Source organism: Mya arenaria, chromosome 13 (assembly GCF_026914265.1).
Source record: "Mya arenaria isolate MELC-2E11 chromosome 13, ASM2691426v1".
Taxonomy (NCBI): Eukaryota; Metazoa; Mollusca; class Bivalvia; order Myida; family Myidae; genus Mya; species Mya arenaria.
Genome location: NC_069134.1, coordinates 48579910 through 48602399, shown reverse-complemented (window position 1 = coordinate 48602399; position 22490 = coordinate 48579910). Strand labels below are relative to the sequence as shown.

At 40.7% G+C, this 22490-nt stretch overlaps 1 protein-coding gene across 1 annotated transcript in view; it reads left to right on the top strand.

Annotated features, from left to right (window-relative positions):
• Nucleotides 1-22429, top strand: part of LOC128214027 (sushi, von Willebrand factor type A, EGF and pentraxin domain-containing protein 1-like) — a 33392-nt gene extending 10963 nt beyond the window's left edge. Inside the window, exons 15-39 of the mRNA XM_052920241.1 lie at nucleotides 183-255; nucleotides 1146-1286; nucleotides 1596-1823; nucleotides 2377-2538; nucleotides 3536-3697; nucleotides 4161-4322; nucleotides 4745-4915; nucleotides 6153-6266; nucleotides 6467-6580; nucleotides 6847-7048; nucleotides 7388-7545; nucleotides 7955-8153; nucleotides 8517-8689; nucleotides 8948-9187; nucleotides 11402-11572; nucleotides 11856-12029; nucleotides 12334-14379; nucleotides 15093-17916; nucleotides 18412-18530; nucleotides 18775-18963; nucleotides 19724-19909; nucleotides 20346-20528; nucleotides 20907-21002; nucleotides 21656-21751; nucleotides 22052-22429. Of these exons, the coding sequence (XP_052776201.1) occupies nucleotides 183-255; nucleotides 1146-1286; nucleotides 1596-1823; nucleotides 2377-2538; nucleotides 3536-3697; nucleotides 4161-4322; nucleotides 4745-4915; nucleotides 6153-6266; nucleotides 6467-6580; nucleotides 6847-7048; nucleotides 7388-7545; nucleotides 7955-8153; nucleotides 8517-8689; nucleotides 8948-9187; nucleotides 11402-11572; nucleotides 11856-12029; nucleotides 12334-14379; nucleotides 15093-17916; nucleotides 18412-18530; nucleotides 18775-18963; nucleotides 19724-19909; nucleotides 20346-20528; nucleotides 20907-21002; nucleotides 21656-21751; nucleotides 22052-22158 (8490 nt within the window). The 3' untranslated portion in view covers nucleotides 22159-22429. The remainder of the gene's footprint in view (nucleotides 1-182; nucleotides 256-1145; nucleotides 1287-1595; nucleotides 1824-2376; nucleotides 2539-3535; nucleotides 3698-4160; nucleotides 4323-4744; nucleotides 4916-6152; nucleotides 6267-6466; nucleotides 6581-6846; nucleotides 7049-7387; nucleotides 7546-7954; nucleotides 8154-8516; nucleotides 8690-8947; nucleotides 9188-11401; nucleotides 11573-11855; nucleotides 12030-12333; nucleotides 14380-15092; nucleotides 17917-18411; nucleotides 18531-18774; nucleotides 18964-19723; nucleotides 19910-20345; nucleotides 20529-20906; nucleotides 21003-21655; nucleotides 21752-22051) is intronic.
• Nucleotides 22430-22490: the final 61 nt, after the last annotated feature.

The following is a 22490-nucleotide window of genomic DNA, read 5'->3' as shown; positions in this document are numbered from 1 at the left end:
CTTAAAACAAGCATGCATAAATGGACGAGAGGTCAAGTGGTCTAGGTGATGACTCTTACCCAACAGGTGGTAAAGTCATGTGAACGTTCGCCTTGCCTTGCGTTAAATGACATCCGAGAGTAATTCATTCCAGTTTACAGTTGTCTCTCTTCAAACTTTGCCTTTCGTTTATTTTGGGACAGGTCCGTGAGTTATGTGAGGAGGGGGTGGACTGCAGCGTTCGGGATATGGAAACCACCTGCCGCCAAAACACAGGTACACATGGGTCCACAGTTTAATGAAACGGTTATGGTTGACACTAGAGATATATATGACGAATAAACGTATAATGAATGTCGAAACAAACTATTGTCGGCGGTGATGACCGAGTTGTTGGTGTCTCGACCGATTCTGGAACAGAGGGTCACGGTTGGAGCTTCGTCACTATGAAAGCTCTACATGGCTCATGCTTCTGCAAATAAACAAATCATACAGTCTATGAAGGATCCTTCACGATTTGGCATAATATAATACACAAATGTATTCAACGAGCCCTTGGCGAACTTACTAACACAATTCCTGGACTTTGAATATAACAAATGGCAGCTTAATTTTATCAGAACAGTACATTATTTCATTAGATGCATACCCAAAATTTCAAATCCTGGAAGTCATAGAATATGAATATATTTTAATAATGTAACGTGAACTCAACATGTCACAAACTATAGAGTAAATGCATACAATGTCAATATGTAGATATAAATAATTTGTCAAACCTGAAAAATATGTGTAAAATAGAAAATATGAGCATGAGCTGATATAAATTAATTACTATATGTAATGGAAGTTCTATGAGATTCTTTAAGAGATTATATTCCATATCAAAACAACAACAACAAAAACAACAACAACAACAACACATGACAATGCCTTTTCACGCGCTGCATGCATTGCAGAAATGAAGCACAACACCCCTCCCCCCACCACCGTCCCCCGCCACCATTTTTCAACTGATATAAATAGAGCATTGTTAAGTTACAAATGAGTAATACTAACAAAAATAAACAACTTGGAATCGCTTTCCAATTGTGACCCCGCAACAGTTGACGTGTTAAAATATAAAAATAAATTTGACCTGTGGAAATTACACACGCTGTTTTCAGAGGACGGGGTGTTTATTGTCCTCGGTCGGGACAAGCGGTCGATGACGGACCAGAGCCGACAGAGACGTGAGGCGACGGAACCGGAAATAGCAGCGTACGAGACAAAGGACGCCATAGTGACCTTCAACTATGTGCTGACTGGTAATGGAGAGATGATTTGCAAAGTTTTAGATTTCATCTGGTTTAATATCATATTCTTTCTTACACAAATAGAACTCACTTGGTAATTATTTAGTTTCACAAATGGCATCGTCATTATCATTATCGGATGCATAAGCATGTCGTTATCACTTATTTAATGTTGCCATTGATGTCAGCATTGTTAGTTGTTTCTCACTTTCAGGCTGTGTAAGTCCATTTTGAGTTGGGTTTTCTTTTCGATTAAGAGCGCCCTCAACTATATTACCCAATATTTGTCCTAAAATAAGCATGTTAAGTGTTTCAATGCAGGCAAGGTGAAGGACAACACGGCGGCCCCAGGCACTGAGGTGACGCGGCTCCAAGAGCAGCTTGTGACGGTGTTCGACAATATAAAGAAGACTCTGGAAAAGGATGCCAAGAGGGGCGACCTTCATCTAGAGGTAGACGGCCGCCAGCTCGCGCTCCACGACTTCCAGTTGGAAGGCACGGCGGAGTTTACGTGTAAGGAAGGAAGCGTCAGGCGGGAGAAGTCATGTGGTAGGTGGATTCCAAGGAACGTGTTTAATAAATGCATGAATCGAGGGTCGAAGTCTAAAATATTCTTGGTGATATTGAAATAGAAACAGAGACTAGAACCTTTTCGATATGCAAATTGTGATATTGTCATGTTAAGACGTTTTATATATAAATGTGGTTCTACTGAATATATCTACATTATTTACAGGATGAAATTATTGAATTTATAATCATCATATTAAACTGAGTTGTGTTTGTCGATGAAATGTTGAATACACATCATTGTATAATTATGTTGAATTACATGAGAAAAGTATGTTAGTGATAGTGTTGTATGTTTTGTATGTTGCTTAATATGTAAGTTAGTATATGTGTTTTTGTAATACTTTTTGTGTGAAGGCCATGCTGGAAATAAGTAGTATGTCTGTAATAATTGTACACTTAGTATGTAACCTTCGTTAAATAAAGTTGTTATTATTAAATTGCATTTATACTCGTTTGGACATTTACACACAGCAGATAAATACAACAATAACATACATTTTGGTCGTTGATAATTATACATTTTTTTCAGCGAAGTGTCCGGTGGGAACGTTTTTCAACATCGTCAAGCGGGAGTGCGAGAGTTGCCTTCGAGGCACGTTCCAACCCGAGGTTGGTCAAATCTCGTGCTTCTACTGTCCCGCGAACAGCTCGACCACGGAGGTACACGCCACGAGCCAACACAACTGCACATGTAGGGATATATTAATATGTTGATTGTGTTACTATGATATTAAGCTTACTTATACTCGCATTCGGGCAAGGCCCATACGGGGAGTGCTCCCGGATAAGATTGTTAGTCATTGTATGTTTGTAGAGCAGAGTGCACAGACAGACTGTAACCCTGGTTAGAGCTACCCTGGTTCTTTAACGTGCACCAGTGTATAGCACTGTCAATATGTACCCCAATTTAACGTCCCTCCCGGAAGACGATTCGTATTTTTTGTTTAGTTGTGCGGTGGGGAATCGAACCGGCAACCCCTGGATTGACAGTCAAGTGTGTTATCACTAGACCACCGATCCGCCACAAGGATCGTTAGTGTTGACATGAACCCCTTCATAGGTTATCTCGGCCAAATATCCATCGAAAACATCCTCGGATGTATGCCGGTGCATTAGTAAAAGTAGTTCGTCAAACTAATAATAATAGAATTGATAAAAACTATAATATCTTAACGTGCAATTTGTATAACTGATTCAAATTGATCCCCAGTGAGGTGCATTATTGCGTAAATGATTAAGTCTCCTAAAAGTAATGGCCTTAGGCTTAATAGCTCAATTGAAATTACTACGCCATCAACTTGCAGCGAAGTTAAGTGAAAATAATTCTGAAATTGTAATCGGTCCATATTTATCCGAGGTTGTTTTCGATGGAAAATGGCTGAGGTGCTCCGTTTGGAACGCAGTCTGTTTTCGCAAGGGTCAAGTAAAGAATAAATACGAACTAGGGGCTCTCAAAAGATATCAACACAATTCAAACATTGAAACGGAAGTTGCTAACATTTGAACATTTATTGTTAGTGTTTTGAAAACTGTATGGATTTTTTAAAACAAAGGTATCGTTTTTATCTGCACATTTTGCTATGAATTAGTTCGTTAAAGGGCCTACCTATACCCTTTAAATTAATAAATGAGCTCGCCAAAGCCGAGATTGACCCTTAAATTCACACGGTATATTTTGTTACCCACAGCTCTATGTTTGCCCGGAACGTTCTCTAACAATACCGTAGAGCCATGCGAGACCTGTCACCGGGGCTACTACCAGGACACGTACGGACAGACAGACTGCATCAGTTGCCCCAAACGGCACACCACGCTTCGCAGGGGCGTCATGGATCTCGCTGAATGTAAAGGTAAATGCACGCATTTTGAGGGCGACTGTGTGTGCGGATCTATGTTGTTTGTCATGTCAAGGTCGTGTCGTATCATTTTCTTTATAGTTTTAAAGCTATTGACTGGTGTCGGTGATAATTTGAACTTGGAAAACAGCATCAAACTACCCTTTTCATTAAATAACACGTTTGTCCATGCTATTGTTTATGCTATTGACACGTTTAAAACCAATGTATCAAATGTTTTAAGTTTTCTTAAAACTCTTATTAGCTCGTCAGATTTTCAAAGAAAGAAAAGCCGAGTCATAGTCATGACCTTAGTGTCATTGTCGTTGTCAGCTTTGTGGCCGTCTGCGCCGTCATGGAAACACTGTCACCTTGGCCGTTGTTGTTAAAAGAACGTGTTAAGTGAACCTACGTTAGCAGTTATTCTTTGCTGAAAATATATTACTAAATAACGTCAATTATTTATCAATATTTTCAGAAAAATGCCCGGCGGGTTATCTGTCGCGGACGGGCGTGTCACCGTGCTGGCCGTGTCCCCGGGGGTCGTACCAGCCACGGGTTGGTAGGGTATCATGTCTCCAGTGCCCCAGGGGTACCGACACATCCGACACGGGGGCTACGGACCTCGCACAGTGCCACAGTAGGTCACAGAGATCGGGACACAGACCTGGAGTACCCGTTTGGCTGTTTACTTATAAAACTTGTACTTTCTTTAGTGAAACACCTTCACAGATGTTTGTTAGGTAGCATGATTTAGTTTTGAGTTACACTTTGACAACAACTGTAACGACCTAAATGATTTCCATATACCCTTTAATATAAGCCCGTGGGCCAAAAGGGATGTGTTATGTTCATTTCGACTATATTAAGTGTTGATGTCATTCTAAACATTGTATAACCTAATTTTGTTACGTTTTCATAAATGGTGTATACATGACATACACTTATACTAGTTTGTGTTGTCAGAGAGGCGGTGTTGGTATAGAAGCGTTACGTGGACACCCAATGTTCACAAAAAATAAAAATGCCGAACACAAAAATCTTCGCATACATGTTCTTCAGTGGAGCTGTCCGACTACCCTCAGGACGTCGCGCCGGCGCTCATGTCTGATGGTCAACAAGAAGAGATAGACTTCAATGTGTGCATTTCCCAGCCATGTTTGAACGGTGCCACGTGTAAAGCCGGCCTCTTCGGTGCCACTTTTGAGTGTGACTGTGCCCCAGGATTCTCAGGTTATTACGTTTGTGCTTTATACCAGGTTAACGCATTTTTTAACATTTTTCTACTTTTAATTTAATATTTTTTGCGACTGTACGCCAACAAGTGACGCGACGTCAAATACCAACATTATTTACGAGTATAACGTGCTAATGATATTGACACTCAGTTACTGTACTTCAAATTTAGGATAACTGTATAAAACATGTTGAAAATCATACAATAGGTAGGGCATGCCTTTCTCCCACCTCAGATAAGTAGATCCAACAATTTAACCATGGTAGAAATTCTTATCTTGCCCATGGGCGAAGATAAAATGCCCGTATGGTTGTTGTAATTACCTCCCTTGTTGAAGACTGTCGTCTGTAGCATCATGGAAACTTTGTCTTGTGGCAATATTTGGAACGCAAATTAATTATTTCTCTCTTCAATTATCACCATAAAACAGAAATAAGAAATAAAATCAAGTAATCAAGAAATAATGCTTCATCCTCCTTAGAACTATTTAAAGATCGATTTGACTATTAACGTAATTTGAATCACTGCGCGCATATCCATAACAACCACGAATTATCGCATAACCATACGCAAATATTTTCACTAAGCACAAAAGAGTTCCGGTAAAAAATGCATTTTCACTTAATTTTGTTTAACTGAGGTGGGAGAAAAAGCATCTACCATAGCCGCTCGTGTAAGATAGGTTCATCCCGACCCTCGCGCAGGGTGTTTTGTGGAAACTCGGTAAACCTCGTTTCCGCAAAACACCCTACGCTCGGGTCGGAATGAACCTATTTTACACTCTCGGCCATGGAAGATACTTATATTCTTTACCACATGTTTGTTTGTATATATTTTAACTGGTACGTTTGTTATTTTAACTATGTATATCTAGTTTATACATTAAATGAGAGAAAATAAAATATCCATCTGTCTGTTTAAGGTTATTAACGTTAAGATTCCCAATTCCGTAACGTTTCAAATTCAAAACTTCATTATACTTGAAACAATGTCTGCGAGAATTGCAAAACAAAAATGCGATTTAATGACCTGGCGGGTTTAAACACTCGACAATATATAACAAAATACACTATTTGATTGCCAGTTATTTAAAACCTACCAACCTGTGCTTGTGACCACGTGGGTGACTACGAGTGTCTCTGTTATCTTGGGTATACAAATACACCCCCTCCTTTGACACACCTATACATCTATATTTTACCCTTAGAATGACAGAAAGGTTTCTGTTTTCAGGCGTGTTTTGTGACCAGGAAACGGATGAGTGCTCGGCGGCTCCGTGTCTTAACGGAGGCACGTGCCAGGACGAAAAGGGCGACTATAAGTGTCTCTGTGCCCCGGGTTATACTGGTATACTTCTCCCGGATTTATGGGTTAACCCTTTAGTTGATAAAAGAACTATTTGATGCATCGGTAACATACATAGTTGTATAAGAAAATGTCTCTTCATCCCAAAGTAACACCGTCTCTTGGATAGTTTCTGTACAATTTGAGCACACCACTGAATTCGAGCGAAATATATGAAGTATCTAAACACTTTCCTTTTCAAGGTAAAAAGTGTGAGAAGGACATAGATGACTGCTCGGGAGTGGAGTGTATGAACGGAGGCACGTGCGTTGACCAGGTGAACGGCTTCCGGTGCAGCTGTCCACACGGTTACACAGGTCGGGGGTTTGATTGTCTTTTAATTTATGAAATTCCCATAGAGATCTGGTTAAAGAACGCAATACAGATTTTTAAGATTACAAATATGTATATTATTTTAGTGTTTGTGCACCATGAATTTTTCATGTAAATCTCAACTTGTATATACACATGCGAAAGAAGTAAAAGCAAACATGTTTGATCAAATTGTCCTTCCAATAACCCGATTTTAGCTTATTATAATTGGTGTCTATCTGTCTGTGTAAGTCCTCCAATCTTCCCTCAGGCGCTGTTTGCGAGATGGACATCGATGATTGCGTGTCGGATCCGTGTTCCAACGGTGGCACGTGCGTGGACGGACCGGGTGGGTACACGTGCACGTGTCGGAGCGGCCTGCGCGGGGAGCAGTGTGAGATTGATGACGATAACTGCGCTAGTGGACCCTGCCAGAACGAGGCCACGTGTGTGGACCAAGTTGACTCGTACATGTAAGTTTGTATTGGAATATGTAATTGTACATAATAGTTTAGATCTGAAGCTGTTAGGCTAAAGCTGAGCTCATAGTATTTACATTTAACTAGACTGACTGACGCAACTTGATTCCCAGCTGCACCCCTGCATGCTCTGTAACGTTTTAATGGAATCGCCGAGTTTAAGTAGTCATTTTTTCCAGAACTCGTTCCTTTAATGAAAACTCCCTCGAAACTATTTTGTCACTTTCAATATTCGACCACAAGTGATGGTAGTGACGAGTCCGTTGCTGTATAAAAGGTGCAACAATGCTCTTTGATAATACAACTTCAACAAGAATGTCCATCTTCCTCCAGTTGCGAGTGTCCGGCCGGGTACGAGGGCGTGAACTGTGAGAAGGACGTGGACGATTGCGCAAACTCTCCGTGCACGCCACCTGCCACGTGCAGGGACCTCGTGGCCGACTACAGCTGCGAGTGTCCCACGGGCATGGGCGGCAGAAACTGTGATCAGGGTAGGCAGTAAACTTCGTGCATGTTTTACTGTATCTAAATTTATACTGACAAATGTGCCGGTTTCCCGTTCACTCCGCGAACATCGTGCAGGTCGACTACACCTGCGAGTGTCCTGCTGTTAACAGTCGCCGGAACTGTGACAAGGTTGAGCAGTTATATTCGTCTAGTAAGTGAATCGTACGGACGTGTGCGCGATTTCCCCGTACCCGCCAATATGCGTTTTGCATACTAGTATCTTTAATGGCTGATTGCTCAATGCAACTTTCTGAAACCGCGTGTATATGATTCAAATGATTGAGCACAGTGGTATTGTACTGCTGTTGTGTACACCTAGACTTGAGCCATATTTGTTGTAAACAAATGTTTTACCTGCTGTTTCCATAAAACAAATCTCCAATTCTTCTTCAGTAATCGATGTGCACTTCCAGCTGGACTTCCCGTCGACGGCGAGCACGACGGAATACGCCATGTTGGATCTGAAACCTGACCTCACTTCCGCTACGGCGTGCTTCTGGATGCGCTCCGACGATACTACCAACCAGGGGACGGCGTTCTCGTACGCCAACGAGGATGGGGACAATATCTTCACACTCACGAACTACGATGGGTAGGCGGTGTTTTACGTTATGTATTTTGACTTCATGTACACATGAATCCATTACTTGTGCGGTATACGACTATTTACTGTTTCCACTTTGATACCGGCTTTGGAACGTTAGAACAAATACATGCAGTTCAAAATCAAAACTATTTAAAGCATTGTCACATTTTCTGCTTCTCTTTTTGGGCTTGCATTTGCACCACACAGTTTTACGATAAATAGTAAAATTCATTTTGAATCATTTTCGAATAATTTATTTTTCGGTAAATATTTTTTTATTCTTGATTGAATAAAAAGCCGCTCAATTTCCAACGCTTCTGCTCGTCCATGATATTACTTGCCCAACTAAAACAACGTTACGTGTTGCAGCTGGGTGTTGTACGTCAACAGCGAAAACCGGACGACGCGGGCGAAGTCAAATGACGGGCAATGGCACCATGTGTGCGTCCTCTGGTCCTCAAACCGGGGCTCGTGGCGGCTGTACGTGGACGGCCTCCCTAGCGACAGCGGTCGGCGTCTCGCCAGTGGACAGACTATAAAAGGTTAGTCAAATCTTAGTATGTGTCACTAAACACGTTGTGCAATGCCCATGCAAAGGCAATTTTGCCTTTAAACCAGAGTCCGATACGCGTGTCGCCATTGGCATGGTGCCAATAGAAACCATGACAATTTGCAACAAGGCATGGTGCCTTGTTGCAAATTGTCATGGTTTCTGTTGGTATGCCCTGTTTAAGATACATTTGAAATCGTTGCCGGTAAGGGAACGAATGAAAGAATTGTTATTTCTATGTTATCTACAGGCGGTGGAGTGTTCGTGATCGGCCAAGAGCAAGACTCCTTGGGCGGTGACTTCAACAGTGCAGAGACGTTCATAGGACAGTTATCGCAGCTGAATGTGTGGAGTCGAGAGTTGTCTCTCACTGACATTGAAAATCTTAGGACAAGTTGTGAAAAGGTGATGGGTGACGTAATTTCCTGGACAGACACTTCCGGTCACGTGTATGGAATGGTCTCAGAGACGCCGATAGAGTTCTGTAAAGGTATAAGTAACATGCGCTCAAGGCTTTTAACGAAACGTCGCAAATTGTGCTTGCCGCTTCCATGTAACAGATCTGTTTGAGCTCATTGTCATATTGCTTCTTGTTGTTCGCATACATTTTATAAATGCAAATAAACTTAATATACATGTATGATTGGCTTTGCGTTGTCCTTCTGTGTTTGTTGCTTAAAACGATAGACTCACATTTGATGAATTCTTCTAAATAGACGCTGCAGCTTTCATGGGCTTCTCTATGGTTAACTTGGTGTAACACTAACCCAATTCAATAGACGCTTACATCATGTACATGTCGCCGTCTGACTGCGTTAAGGCCTTTTTGCTAGATCATTTCATGTTGTTCTTTCTTATTAACTCTGAATTAAGTACAGTCGAATCCCGTTGGCTCGAACCCCCATAGACCGGCGAAAATACCTTCGAGCCAAGCGGGAATGCTAACCTTCAGTATATTGAAATCGGTCCTTTACATCCACTTCGAGCTAACGAGGAATTCGAGCCAAGCGAGTTCGAGCCAACGGGATTCGACTGTATGCATATGTTTAAGGTGTTCGGTGAACAATGTGAGTGTTGCATGCCAGGTGGCTCCATCTTATATCGGTATCATATGAGGGGTTTATGAGTAGATAAAATAATATGTAAAAAAAAATCCGAAAACATTATTACAAAACAAGCTTTTTTGTTCTTGAAAGATTGCACAATATGGTATTTACCGTCCGTTTTCAGTCAAAATGAAGAACTAAAGTACAAACTGCAACTGCTTGATCTATAATGTTTCTGACTTTTACATTTTAGGTATCAGTAAGCCACACTTATTATACCAACATTATATGAGGTCACTAGACATGGCTCGGTGAAGTGGCTAGCTTGTTTGTATATCGAGAACCTGAAAGCTGCACTCTCACACATTCACCGTTTTGACAGCTTTTTTATTTTTTTTATTTTGGAATGAACCAATTTTTGCGAAAACAAATCTGCAAATCAATGATTAAAGACTGCTGAAATATAATCAGATCGCAGATTTTTATGTTTCCGTCCGAAAATTCATGTTTTATGGCTTAAAGTGTTACCAACAAAGAAATGCATAAAACATCATTTTTTTTAACTTAAATATAAAAAATTGCGATCTTATCTTTGTCAGCAGTCTTATATGACTGGTTTCCATGCATGTTCGCATAAATAAGCTCGTTCCAAGACAAAAGAATAAAAAGTTGTCAAAACGTTCGATCTGTGAGAGTACAGCTTTAAAACCGCTCATGAAACATCGAATGAAGGTCGATACTTTTCTGCTATGTGCCCTTTTAAGTGACAGGGGAATAAAATAACTTCTCCATTTTTAGCTTTCCTTTAGCACTTCACTGAGTGTTGAGTGAGCTATTGTGATGGTCCAATGATCAGCGTCCAGCGTATGTTGTCCGTCTTTCAGCGTCAACATTTTACCAGATTTCAATAAAATCGTTTTGTGAAACATACTTACAATAATGTTTGATTCACAAAATATTACATGTTTATTCAGATGAAAGAATGTGTAATAGAAAGTGAAAGTTTTGGTTGTGGACTCATTGGAACTATATTGCATAAAAATTAAACAGAAATTATAAGCGACTTCAAAGGAGGGAACTATATATACATTACCTTATAAATTCAGTGCAATTGTTCTCCCTTCTTCACTGCTCTGTAATTGTGTGCATGTTGACACATTCTCCACCCTTGCGTAAAGAAGTATTATGTTTTATGAACATTTTAATGGTTCATATTTCCATATAATATTGCTATGGATAATAGGTCAAAATATGCAAATTATTTGTAATACTCTTTTTGCTTATGCTTTGTTTAAAACTCGTTCAATATTATCTACAATACAATTCTCTTGACATTGAAGGTAGGCATAATGGAATACACATGTACGGTTGAGTCTGAATACCACCTTTTGCTATGCCGTCCGTTTTACTCTGTTATAGGTTAACAACATATCATAACTCCTTGCCATCCATAAAATTTCTCGGCTACCACCTACTTTCGTAGCAAGCAGCGGCATCCTTAATTACCACTTACTAGTTAATTGGTATTATAATCAGGTGAGCGATAAAGGGTCATTTTGCCCTCTTGTTTTTCTAAACTTACGCAAAAATGAAAACGAACACCTCTCTGTATATCTAATTATATCATCGATTTTTTTATTTACTAACATCACAAACAGAGTGTCCTAAACCAAAGTCGATTGACTACGGCAATGAGCCCCTGTGGACGGGCCTCACTGCGGGGTCACAGGTTAGCTACAGCTGTCTGATTGGCTTCACACTGGCGGGAAAGTCACGCTCCATCTGTCTCGTTACGGGCGAATGGGAAGATCAAGCCCCACAATGCGCACGTAAGTACACTGATGTTGTTCTAGTTACATTTACACAAATGCGCTCCCACAATTTACCCACAATGTCCGATTGTCGAACTTGTAAGAGACATGATATATAATACGTGCAACGGACCAACCTCTACCGAGTGATAATGCTCTGATGTAAAAACAGATGTTTTCATTGCGTAATACTTTTAAGGATTAAGTCTTCATCTGACCCTTGAAGCGTTGATCAAATCTTTAATAATTCTTTAAACGTCTTAAATAATCTAGACTTTCGGAAGTCAAATACCTTTTTCAGGGATTCAATGTGGGCATCCTGGTTTCGTTAAAAACGGTTATATCGAGGGTACGGACTATACGTTCGATAACAGGGTGCGGTATGTATGCGAGCGAGCCTTCGTCCTGGTGGGACCGGAGACCAGATATTGTGGACAGTTTGGCTTTTGGGAGGGTGATGTACCCCGCTGTGAAGGTGAAATAAATCTCTGTCCGTAAATAGTGAAAATTTGTAACAGACGATAAGCATGGTTCTTGTCTAAATGAACTGACAAACGTTAACCTGTCTACGGTCTACGGTCAAGTGTTGTTTTTTTATTCCGGCAAACTGTATCAAGGCGTTGTCATGTTCTACGAATTGTAATTCGGCTAATGTAGCAGGTCTACAGATAAAAAAAAAACCATGTACATGGTTCCTTCTTGTAGACGAATATCCGATTAACCTCTCAACCTCTACGAGAATTTCATTGAGCACATAATTATTTTGTTTTCATTTTCAGAAATCAAATGTGTTATACCGGCATCCCTCCTGTCGGCAAACACGCGGATCAAAGACGCAACACCTGACAACAAGTATTTACCGCGAACAGAAGTCTTCTTTGAATGTGCTCCCGGAAATAAGTTATATACTGACCATAGCTCTGTTTTTTGCCAGACTGATGGTACATGGGACATAAGCATCCCAACTTGCGACCCGAAAAAGTGTGGCAAGCCTCCAACAATTGACAATGGAATAGTTGAACTTCAGGATAAATCAGAGTTTGCAGTGGGCAGTTTTTTGCAGTATCAATGCGATTTTGGACATCGGTTTGTCAAGGATGAACCAAACACAAATGGTGTAGTGAGTTGCCAAGCCAGCGGTGCCTGGGGCGACTCTCTTCCTCGATGTGAGGTTACTACCTGTTCAATTCCTTCCAACATTCTGAATGGAAACTTCACCTACGACGCGCTGACGTGGCTAAGTCAAGTTACGTATACGTGTCATCTGGGATATGAACCGAGTCATCAAGAGATAATAGAATGTTTCGAGGATGGGGAATGGAGTAAAGATCCCCCGGTTTGCGAACCAGTCAGATGTAAAAGGCCAGATGATATATTGCACGGAAATATCATTATTCCTGAAAATGAAGTGTTCACGTATGGAGTAGAAATAAAATACGTATGTAGTCTTGGGTATAGACTGGTTGGACCTGAAGCTAGATCGTGCTCACATAACACTTCATGGAGTGGTGAGGAACCGGTCTGCAAACCAATTTCCTGCGGGAAACCAGACGATATAGACTTTGGTCAAATAATTGGCCGCGATTATACACTGAATAATATAATTCGATATGTCTGTAGTGAGGGTTATGAACCAATCGGAGCTGAAGAAAGAGTGTGCAGAGAAACTGGTAAATGGCAAAATGATCCACCAGTGTGCAACAAAATACATTGCAGCATTCCGCCAGTTGTGACTAACGGTTTCTACTCCGAGACCTCGTTTTTCTTCCAAGAGACGGTTACTTATCAGTGCGACAAAGGTTTCCAGCTAGAAGGGCAAGAAACATTAACATGTTTGTCAAACAAACAGTGGTCTCATCCAGCCCCGGTTTGTGAGGAAATTAAGTGTCCAAGTCCACCGAGAGTTGAGAATGCGGTCTACAATAACGCTGAAAATCTAGAACTGTTCAGTATTGGGTATAGAGTGCGCTACCTTTGTGACAGTGGATATGAAATTTCTCTCAATAGTCTAAACCCCATAGGTGAAATAGAATGTTTAAACACTGGTTTTTGGGAAGCGAATCTTCCGGAATGTATTAAGAGGTCTTGTGAACAGCCACCGACAATAGATAACGCTATTCCAGCATTTGAGTCAGTAACATACTTAAGTGTTGTTACTTATAATTGTGGGGAAGGGTATGAAATTATGGGCAATGATACGATAAGATGTGATGCTAGCGGTAGTTGGTCTGAGCCGACCCCAGAATGCCGGGCCATGGAGTGTACCGTTTCAGAGCTTTTCCGAAATGGGAGAGCAGACTTTAAAGACTTGAAACTTGGCTCAGTGATACGCTACATGTGCAACGAAGGCTATGAACTGAAAGGTCTTGAGGTAAGGCGGTGTATGTCCAATTTGTCCTGGTCAGGTGCCGAACCGGAATGCATACCCGTTGATTGTGGAAATCCCGAGTTGATTGAAAATGGTGAAACTCTCTTTGAAAGCACGGTTTTCCAATCTTCTGTGACTTACAGATGTAACAAGGGATATAATTTAGTAGGCCAGAGTACAGTTCTCTGCAATGCTAACAAAAAATGGAGTGAAGCAATGCCGACCTGCGATATCGTTCATTGCGATCGACCTTCAAGAATAATATCAAATGGGAGAATGATTGGGGACGATTTTTCTTACGGAGCAACAATTTCTTATGATTGCGATGTTGGGTATTATATAGACGGTGTTTCAAATGAAAGAATTTGCCAAGAAAATGGACAATGGGACAGGACGATTATCGTTTGTGCGGCAGTGGAATGCCCAAGATTATCCATAAGAAACGGACAAACATCAGGTAAAATACTGCCAGGCATATCTTTATCGCCACGTTTAGAATATCAATTTGTTTTACTGTGGTTGGATTTATTAAATTAAGGTTGTGCACGTAAAGTTTGTCAAAAACGATTTCAGTGAGGTTGTATTCTAATTTCTGATGACGGCGAAATAGTAGAATCGGCCGTGTTTGTGCCCTTCTTTTACCTAGTTATTATTAGAAATTATGTAAGATGGATGAAGTCTTTTTCGATTTAATTGTCTTAAGGCTTGTCTCGGTCGTTTATTTCAAGCCTGTTGGTACGGCTTTTCTCGGTCGTTTATTTCAAGCCTGTTGGTACGGGAACAAAAAGTGTATTGAAGGAAAACGTTTCAGGGATTGTGATGATTACAAATGTGGAATGCGAAAATTTAGGACTTTGAAGAGAAGCATAAAGCAAGTAGAGCCGAAAAGGGCGTCATCATATATTGAAAATATATATTGAAAACAGTCAAACTTGGTGGAAATGAGAACCAAACCATGACCGTTTCTACTTTTTCGCCGCCATCTTCAATACTAGACTCTACCCCGCCTTTAAACCGCTAGAGAATCACATTACACGCATACGCCTTACGAGTATAAACTTAAATAACGTAGACGTATACTATTTCATGTAATATTTCGTTGAGGTTAAAGGTTAACAATCTCGAAGATATGCACGTTACTGCTTTAAAATTTACATATTTTCTTAATAGGGTTCCAGACTGGATACGGAACTACACTAACCATATCTTGTAAAAACGGTTACCGACTGGTAGGACCAGCCACAAGAACTTGCAATAAAGATGGTACCTGGGGTAGCGGACAAACGGAATGTGCCAAGTACAGATGTCCTCGGTTTGATCCCCCTATCAATGGTGAAGTCCTTGTTGAAGCAAATAGCCACGCTATGTTTGTCTGTCTGGAGGGCTACTCTCTGAACGGTGTGAATGAGTCGACTTGCCAGGATAATGATACATGGTCATCTCAAGCTCCAACGTGTGACCCAGTTGAATGCCCAGACGTCACAATTGCGCCTTTTTCAAACGGACGGATGATTTACGAAAGTTTGACTTATACCTCAGTTATACAATTTGAGTGTGACAGGGGTTACTTTTTGGCAGGTAGGAGGGACATTGAATGTTATAAAGATGGAACATGGAGTGCAAACATTCCGAGATGCGAAATAAGCACTTGTTACCCGCCATATGTCGCACCACATAGTCGGTTTATTGGCGACGATTTGACGTACAATGCAACTATAGAGTTTTTCTGTGAGGATGGCTTTAAACTGAATGGTCAGATTGTTCGCACTTGCCAGGACAATGGTCTATGGTCAGGGGTGGCACCGACCTGTGAGCTGATTATTTGTCCTACCCCACAGACCGGTAATGTCATCATTGTAGGTACGAGCTACTCTTACGGTGACGTACTAGAGTATCGGTGTAATGCAGGTTATGCGATCCAAGGACCAATGTTCAGAAACTGTACAAGCTCTGGGCAGTGGTCTGGTGACGAGCCAAAGTGTGTTCGTAGCGAGTGTTCGACGATTGAAACTTTTGAAAACGGTGGTTTCTCTGTTGATAAATATTCTCCTGGTGGGCGTGTCACGTTCTTCTGTGATGAAGGCTACAGGCTTGATGGTCTTGCCTTTAAATTGTGCTTGAAACAAAATCTTGAATGGTCTAACCCCAACCCAGTGTGCCGCAAAGTTCAATGTAAAAACATCCCTTCTGTGCCTAACAGTGCACCAATCACTCGTGACTATTTCTTTTTGGATGAAATTGAATACACTTGCCTTGATGGTTTCAGCATACTTGGACGAAATCGGCCGGTTTGTACTTCAAATGGTCAGTTTGGTCGGAATGATATTTCGTGCAACAAAATTTCGTGCAAACAACTGGAACTACCAGAAAATGCGCTGTACACCCTGTCTAATGGCCAGGAAGAAGGGCAGTTTGATGAGTCAGCACAATTAAGTTGCGCCGAAGGATATTTTGGACGGGGAGTGAACGTCCAACGCTGTCAAGCGGATGGGTCTTGGACGCAAACTGATTTTGAGTGCGTGATCGTCGAGTGCCCAGAGTTTGGGGAAGTACACAATGGTAGGATCACATCGAACGGACAGACCTTTGGAAGTGTAGTTGACATTCAGTGCGATGAAGGATACCATCTCGTTGGAAAATCATCCCGTAAATGTGAGGCAGACGGTAACTGGGGGGACGAATACCAACCATTTTGCGAAGAGAGACAATGTGAAGAGCCTCCTCCGATTAGCAATGGGATCGTTTTGGCTCAGTCAAGATCAGTCGGTTCAGAGGCTGTGTTCACGTGTAATGAAGGTTATCGACTGCACGGTACAGAAAGAAGGGTTTGCAGAGAGGGTGGGATCTGGGAGGGAACAGATCCTTACTGTCGTTTGATTTTCTGCGAAGCCCCTCCGTATGTTGAAAATGCTAAGGAATTCGATTCACTGCCACAGTATTTATACAATTCTGAGGCGAGGTATGTTTGTGATACTGGATATAAAATCGCATCCGGAGACAAGGTGATGCAATGTTCCACTGATGGTTCCTGGAGGGGAACGGTCCCTACTTGTTCTCTTGTGCAGTGTGGTGAACCGAACACCATCGACAATGGTCGAGCTATTGTAGCGTCACATGATTATCTAAGCGAAGCACAGTACTTGTGCTTCCCAGGGTATAGACTTAAGGGATCAAGAAATGTGGTTTGTGATGAGAAGGAACAATGGAAGGGAAACATACCTGCATGTGTTCCCATTGATTGTAGAAACCCGCCACTAGTTGCAAATTCCATCATAACTGATTCAGGCGACCATACATACAACAATGAAGTTTCTTACAACTGCGAAGTAGGATTCAGACTTCTAGGAGAAAGAGTTCATAAATGCTTAGAGACTGGAGTATGGTCGGGAATTGCGCCGATTTGTGAACCAATATCTTGTGGAACGCCGCCGAAAATCGACAATGCTATCTACACCGGAAACAGTCATCGCTATCTTGACAAAGTGACTTACTTATGTTTCGACGGCTATAAAATAAAGGGAAACGCAGAGTTGCAATGCGCGTATGATGGTTCTTGGACAGGGGAACGTCCGGAGTGTATTCTGTTGCAATGCAGTCCTCCGCCAGTCTTCGACCACGTGACTACGTCTATGACGCATGATGGAAATATTGGAAGTATTGCTACCTTTGTGTGTAACGACGGTTACCGATTGATAGGAAGCGCTACAGCCACTTGTATGGAAGACCAAAGATGGCATTACGAGGCTTCAGCACCGTTTTGCGTACCAATTGATTGTGGACTTCCGTCACAGATTTCAAATGGAAAATCTGTTTATACAAGGACAACATTTGGTTCGTCAGTGGTATTTAAATGTAATCGAGGATTCTATATGGCGACAGAGGGAGAACTGAGATGTGGCGCAACTGGACAGTGGGCGGGAGTAGCCGCCGTGTGTGCACCCGTGAATTGCGGACAACCGGGGCTTGGAGACCATATACAAGTTAATGGAATAAGGTAATGAATTTATTTTGTTGGATGTGTATTATTGGCTGGTTTGTACATTGTATATTCGTTCATAGGTCTTGAAAAATATTTTCTGACTTACTCAAGAGAGGGTTTTCTTTACACAAACTTAGGTAATATTGTGAATTAGACCTTATCCAAGACTGGTTTTCCATAAATCCGGACTCAACGACAACCTAGAGCCTATTGTATGTCCAATTTAATATGCACGCAAACGTAACCGGGTATAAGATAGGTATATAGCTGTACTCATACTGTCTCGGTAAAGACGTATCTAAAGTGTCCGCTTCCAGAGCGAGGATCGTGGGTTCGATCACTACGAAATGCACAACGCAATTTGTGCAGTCCGTCACACAGGGCCAATGGGGAAAGAACCCAGTCATAAGAACACTGATCGTTTAATTATTGGTATTGTCAATTTGCAGAAAAAATGGCTGTTAAATCACATTACCTTAATAACTTGCTTTACTGAATTCAATATCTCAGCTGGACGTTCGGTGGCGTAGTGGAGTTTGAGTGCGACGCCGGGTATGCAATGAAGGGAGAAAGTCGTGCAGTGTGTACAGAGTCGGGCCAGTGGAGCAACCCGACGCCGGAGTGTCAACGTAAGCGTATAAACTACTTGTTAACTGTACTTATAAAGAGAAAATACTCTTGTTTATATAGTTGTTTTATATACCATACCAGTCATCCAAATCATTATAAATATAACCCGAAATAATTAAAAAATATTCAATTTTAATAGAACCGAGTAATGAATGTGTCTGAAATGGTATTATCCGTATATCAGCTAATAGCACAAAGTGTTTGATATTGCGTGAAAAAAATACTGACACATATCCCAAACAGGCATACAGTGCAGAGAGCTAGTAATACACGAGAACGGAATCACCCTCAGCGGGAACATGAACTCGCACAACCATTATGGGGACAGGATCGTGCTCGGGTGTGCAGACGGGTTCAGGATGGTGGGAGATGCAGGGCTCGAGTGCATGGAGAATGGTCAATGGAGCTCGCAGCTTCCCAAGTGTCTACCTGGTATTTCATTGGAATTTATTTCATTCTGGGATAAATTTAAGTGACTCTGTATTAAGATGACCTGTTTTACCTGCTTCAATTTGAAGGTCATATAAGACAGTCTAAATTGTGTGTAACTTTATGCACATATGCTCTTTATTAAGGTAGGTAGTTACTTTGTAAAATATAATTGTAAATATGATAAGGTATGGCAGTTTTGATCATTAACGGCCGCAACCTCATTTGACTCATAATTATTAAGAAATATGTCTGTATGTTAGTAAATGCGAGTGGCCGAAAACTGCCCCTTGTGTCAGAGAAAGAACAGTCCGGAGCTCGCAGTGCAGTGCCGAGGCTTTTTTTTTTTCGGTGACATAATTGACAATTTGAGGCGTTTCACTTACTTAAAACATGTTTACAACGAGGTCCTAATCATTAATTTCATGGCGCTATTGTCCACTCTTTGGCCAGATACTGATCATGTGAATCACTATTATGTTCTGTTCTACTATTAATACTGACTGTCCATTACTTGATAAATGACTATCCGTTTTAAAATTTGGACAGGTCATTCTTAAATATTGGACAGTTAGTACGAAACGCAGTCGATGACGCCACAAACATGTTTTAATCGGACAGAAGCATGATTCAGTGGTCTTGGTATAAGTTTAATTTTAAATACAGTTGCGTAAAAGATGTTGTTTTTCTTGTATACGATTATGCTATTATAATAGCCATGAGTAAATAAACACAAACTTATTTTCTTAATAATTTTATTAAGTGCCGACCGGCCTGACGTGCCCGCCAGCCGTGGATATTGAGCATTCGCTGCCAGTGTTGGTGGGAGTACCGTTTGGCGGTCGGGCAACAGTGGAGTGTGAGGAAGGGTACCGGCCCTCCGTAGCCAACTTGACAGTCGTATGCGGACAGTACAACCAGTGGTCAACGCCAAGTGGTAGCTGCACAAGTATGTAATATTTTGTCCATCTCGTAAACTGTTCCCGTTCCCCTAAAAACCATTGAGGTGATGTATAGTTAATATAATTTGTAAATATTTTCTTTCAAATAGTTGAAAAGCTCACCTTTTTTCCTTTCAGAAATCATTCTTTCTTTATTAGAACGCTCAAGCAGCCTTAAAACTAATGTAGCTCACTTGGATTCGAACACCGACTAATATTTCATGATTTTTGGTGTTTTATTGATAACATATCCTGATAAATAAATACACCGAAAGGTAAAACCACTCGTGAAATATAACATTTGGTGCTCACTCGGTAAAATATATTGCTATCTTACACTGAAACAAACTATTACCCGCTTCGGTAGTATAACCACTATTAGATTGTGTTTACGTTGATAAACAACTTATACTAAAGGAGTACATGTACTTGTGATCATTACAGAGGTCGTATGCGGCAAACCTAGACTGCGAGATTTTGTGAACGTCGTGCGCATCACAGGGGCGTCATATACGTACGGTGACGTTATTACATACCATTGTCGCGCGGGCGTTCAGCCTGCGCGCTACCCTCCGTCCATCACGTGCCTCGCGGATGGGACGTGGGATGGGGATATTGCATGTGGAGGTATATATAGTGTACTAAATTATAGAAACGTTCATATTAAATGCAACTTGCGTTCCATTATGGGCTTTACAAGTCGCTACTTACTAGTACGTCAGACGAGTATAATTATAAAGAAAAGGGTCACTTTCGACACGTAAATATTAAAAAAATGAGTTCAGTGTTTTAAAAATAATTATATTAGAAGTATGATAATATGGTACTTGAAATGTGTAAACATCTGATATATCTTTCACTAAACATTTAGCAAATTAATTAGTATTGAAAAGTAAGTACAGAAGGCGATAATGGCGTTTTTGCCATGTTACATCCGTTTTGATGTTTGCCTTCTATACATTAACATTTTCATTCAGTTCTATTTAATTTAATTTCGAAATGCAGTTTCGTGTAAGCGGTCTTGCCAACACGGAGGGATCTGTCTGGGGTTAAACCGATGCAAGTGTCCCACGGGTTATGTGGGAGAAATATGCGAACACGGTACGTACTCACGTGTTTCAAAGTGAACATACATTTACAGTTGTGTTTAGCGTACTTGCTTGCCACAAAGGCTCCAGTTTGGTTGCTGGTCACCAAGCCAGCCAAAGGAGTCTCCTCCGGACACTCTTGTTCCCCCTATAGCACACGATCACGTTATCACGTCAAATTTATCTCATGTAATTACTCTTTTATATAAAACGCGTAATGGTGCGGACACCTGTTGTATGGCAGAGGTGCTTGTTTTCGCAAACATTACTCACTTAGAACGCTTTCAAAACATGACTTATGTTTAACGGAAATAGCACGAACTAATGAGTTTAAGGATTCATTTTCTTACTGCAGTTTGGTGATATGATGACAAAAGAAATGAGAAGAGGTTTAAAAAAATTAAATATAAATATAAAACTTATGTTTTAAATACTGCACTGTGGTAATTCCGTTACATATATTTATGACATATAATTATGTAAATAACAACAATGTACTGTGTATGATGTAATTGATCAGGTGTCTGTCTGTGAATGAATTATTAGGTAAATGAAATAAATTGTTATGTTATAATGATAAATAATTACTTTATAAACTGTACCTCTATAAACGTAATATCATTGGGTAAATGTTATTATCATACCATGTATTGGCTTACATTTCAGCCATATGCATCCTGCCATGTCTTCACGGCGGTAGGTGTACGGCCCCCTATATGTGCTCATGTCCACGTGGCTATGAAGGGGTCCGTTGCCAGAATGGTTCGTATTTCGATATGATGATAGCAAATTAATGGGATAATATTATCCGAGCTGATGTGTAAAAACTTTTTAAAAACATATATAAATGTATGTTAGATGCACTTACCCTTTGATTATGATGATATTGATATTTACGTTATTATATTCGTTTTCTGATCATTAAACATTTGTTATACTAGGTTGTGGTTTTCATTTTTATATAATTTTATTTATATTTGCACAGTCAAGTTTCCGCAGTTCATTTGTGACAAAAGGGAAAGGGAAGAGTCCGCACAGTATTTTTCTCTTTCCTTTTTACAGCGGTGTGTGACCGGCCCTGTGCACATGGTGGAAAATGTCTGCTGCCAAACCGGTGCAAGTGCCAACACGGATTCGCCGGTGCCTTCTGTGAAAGAAGACGTGCATAAGACATTACCGTGAAATGTAGAACTGGTTTATATGCATTATATAGATCGATTGCTGGCTTGTTCTAGTTTACCAGCAGAAAATATATTTTTTATCCATGCGATGGATTTTCCACGCGACGAAACCGATGAGTTGATAAACACGACATTTTTATTTTCAAATCATATATGAACGGGTGTATATTCATGTACATGTACCAACGTTTGTTTAAACTGTGTGTATGCTATTAAGTAACAGTATATATAGATCATGGTAAATAAACAACAAAATGTAGTTGTATTAGAGTTTGCCCTATAATGCGGTGTAAGTTGTGATAATGATACCATGGTTCGTT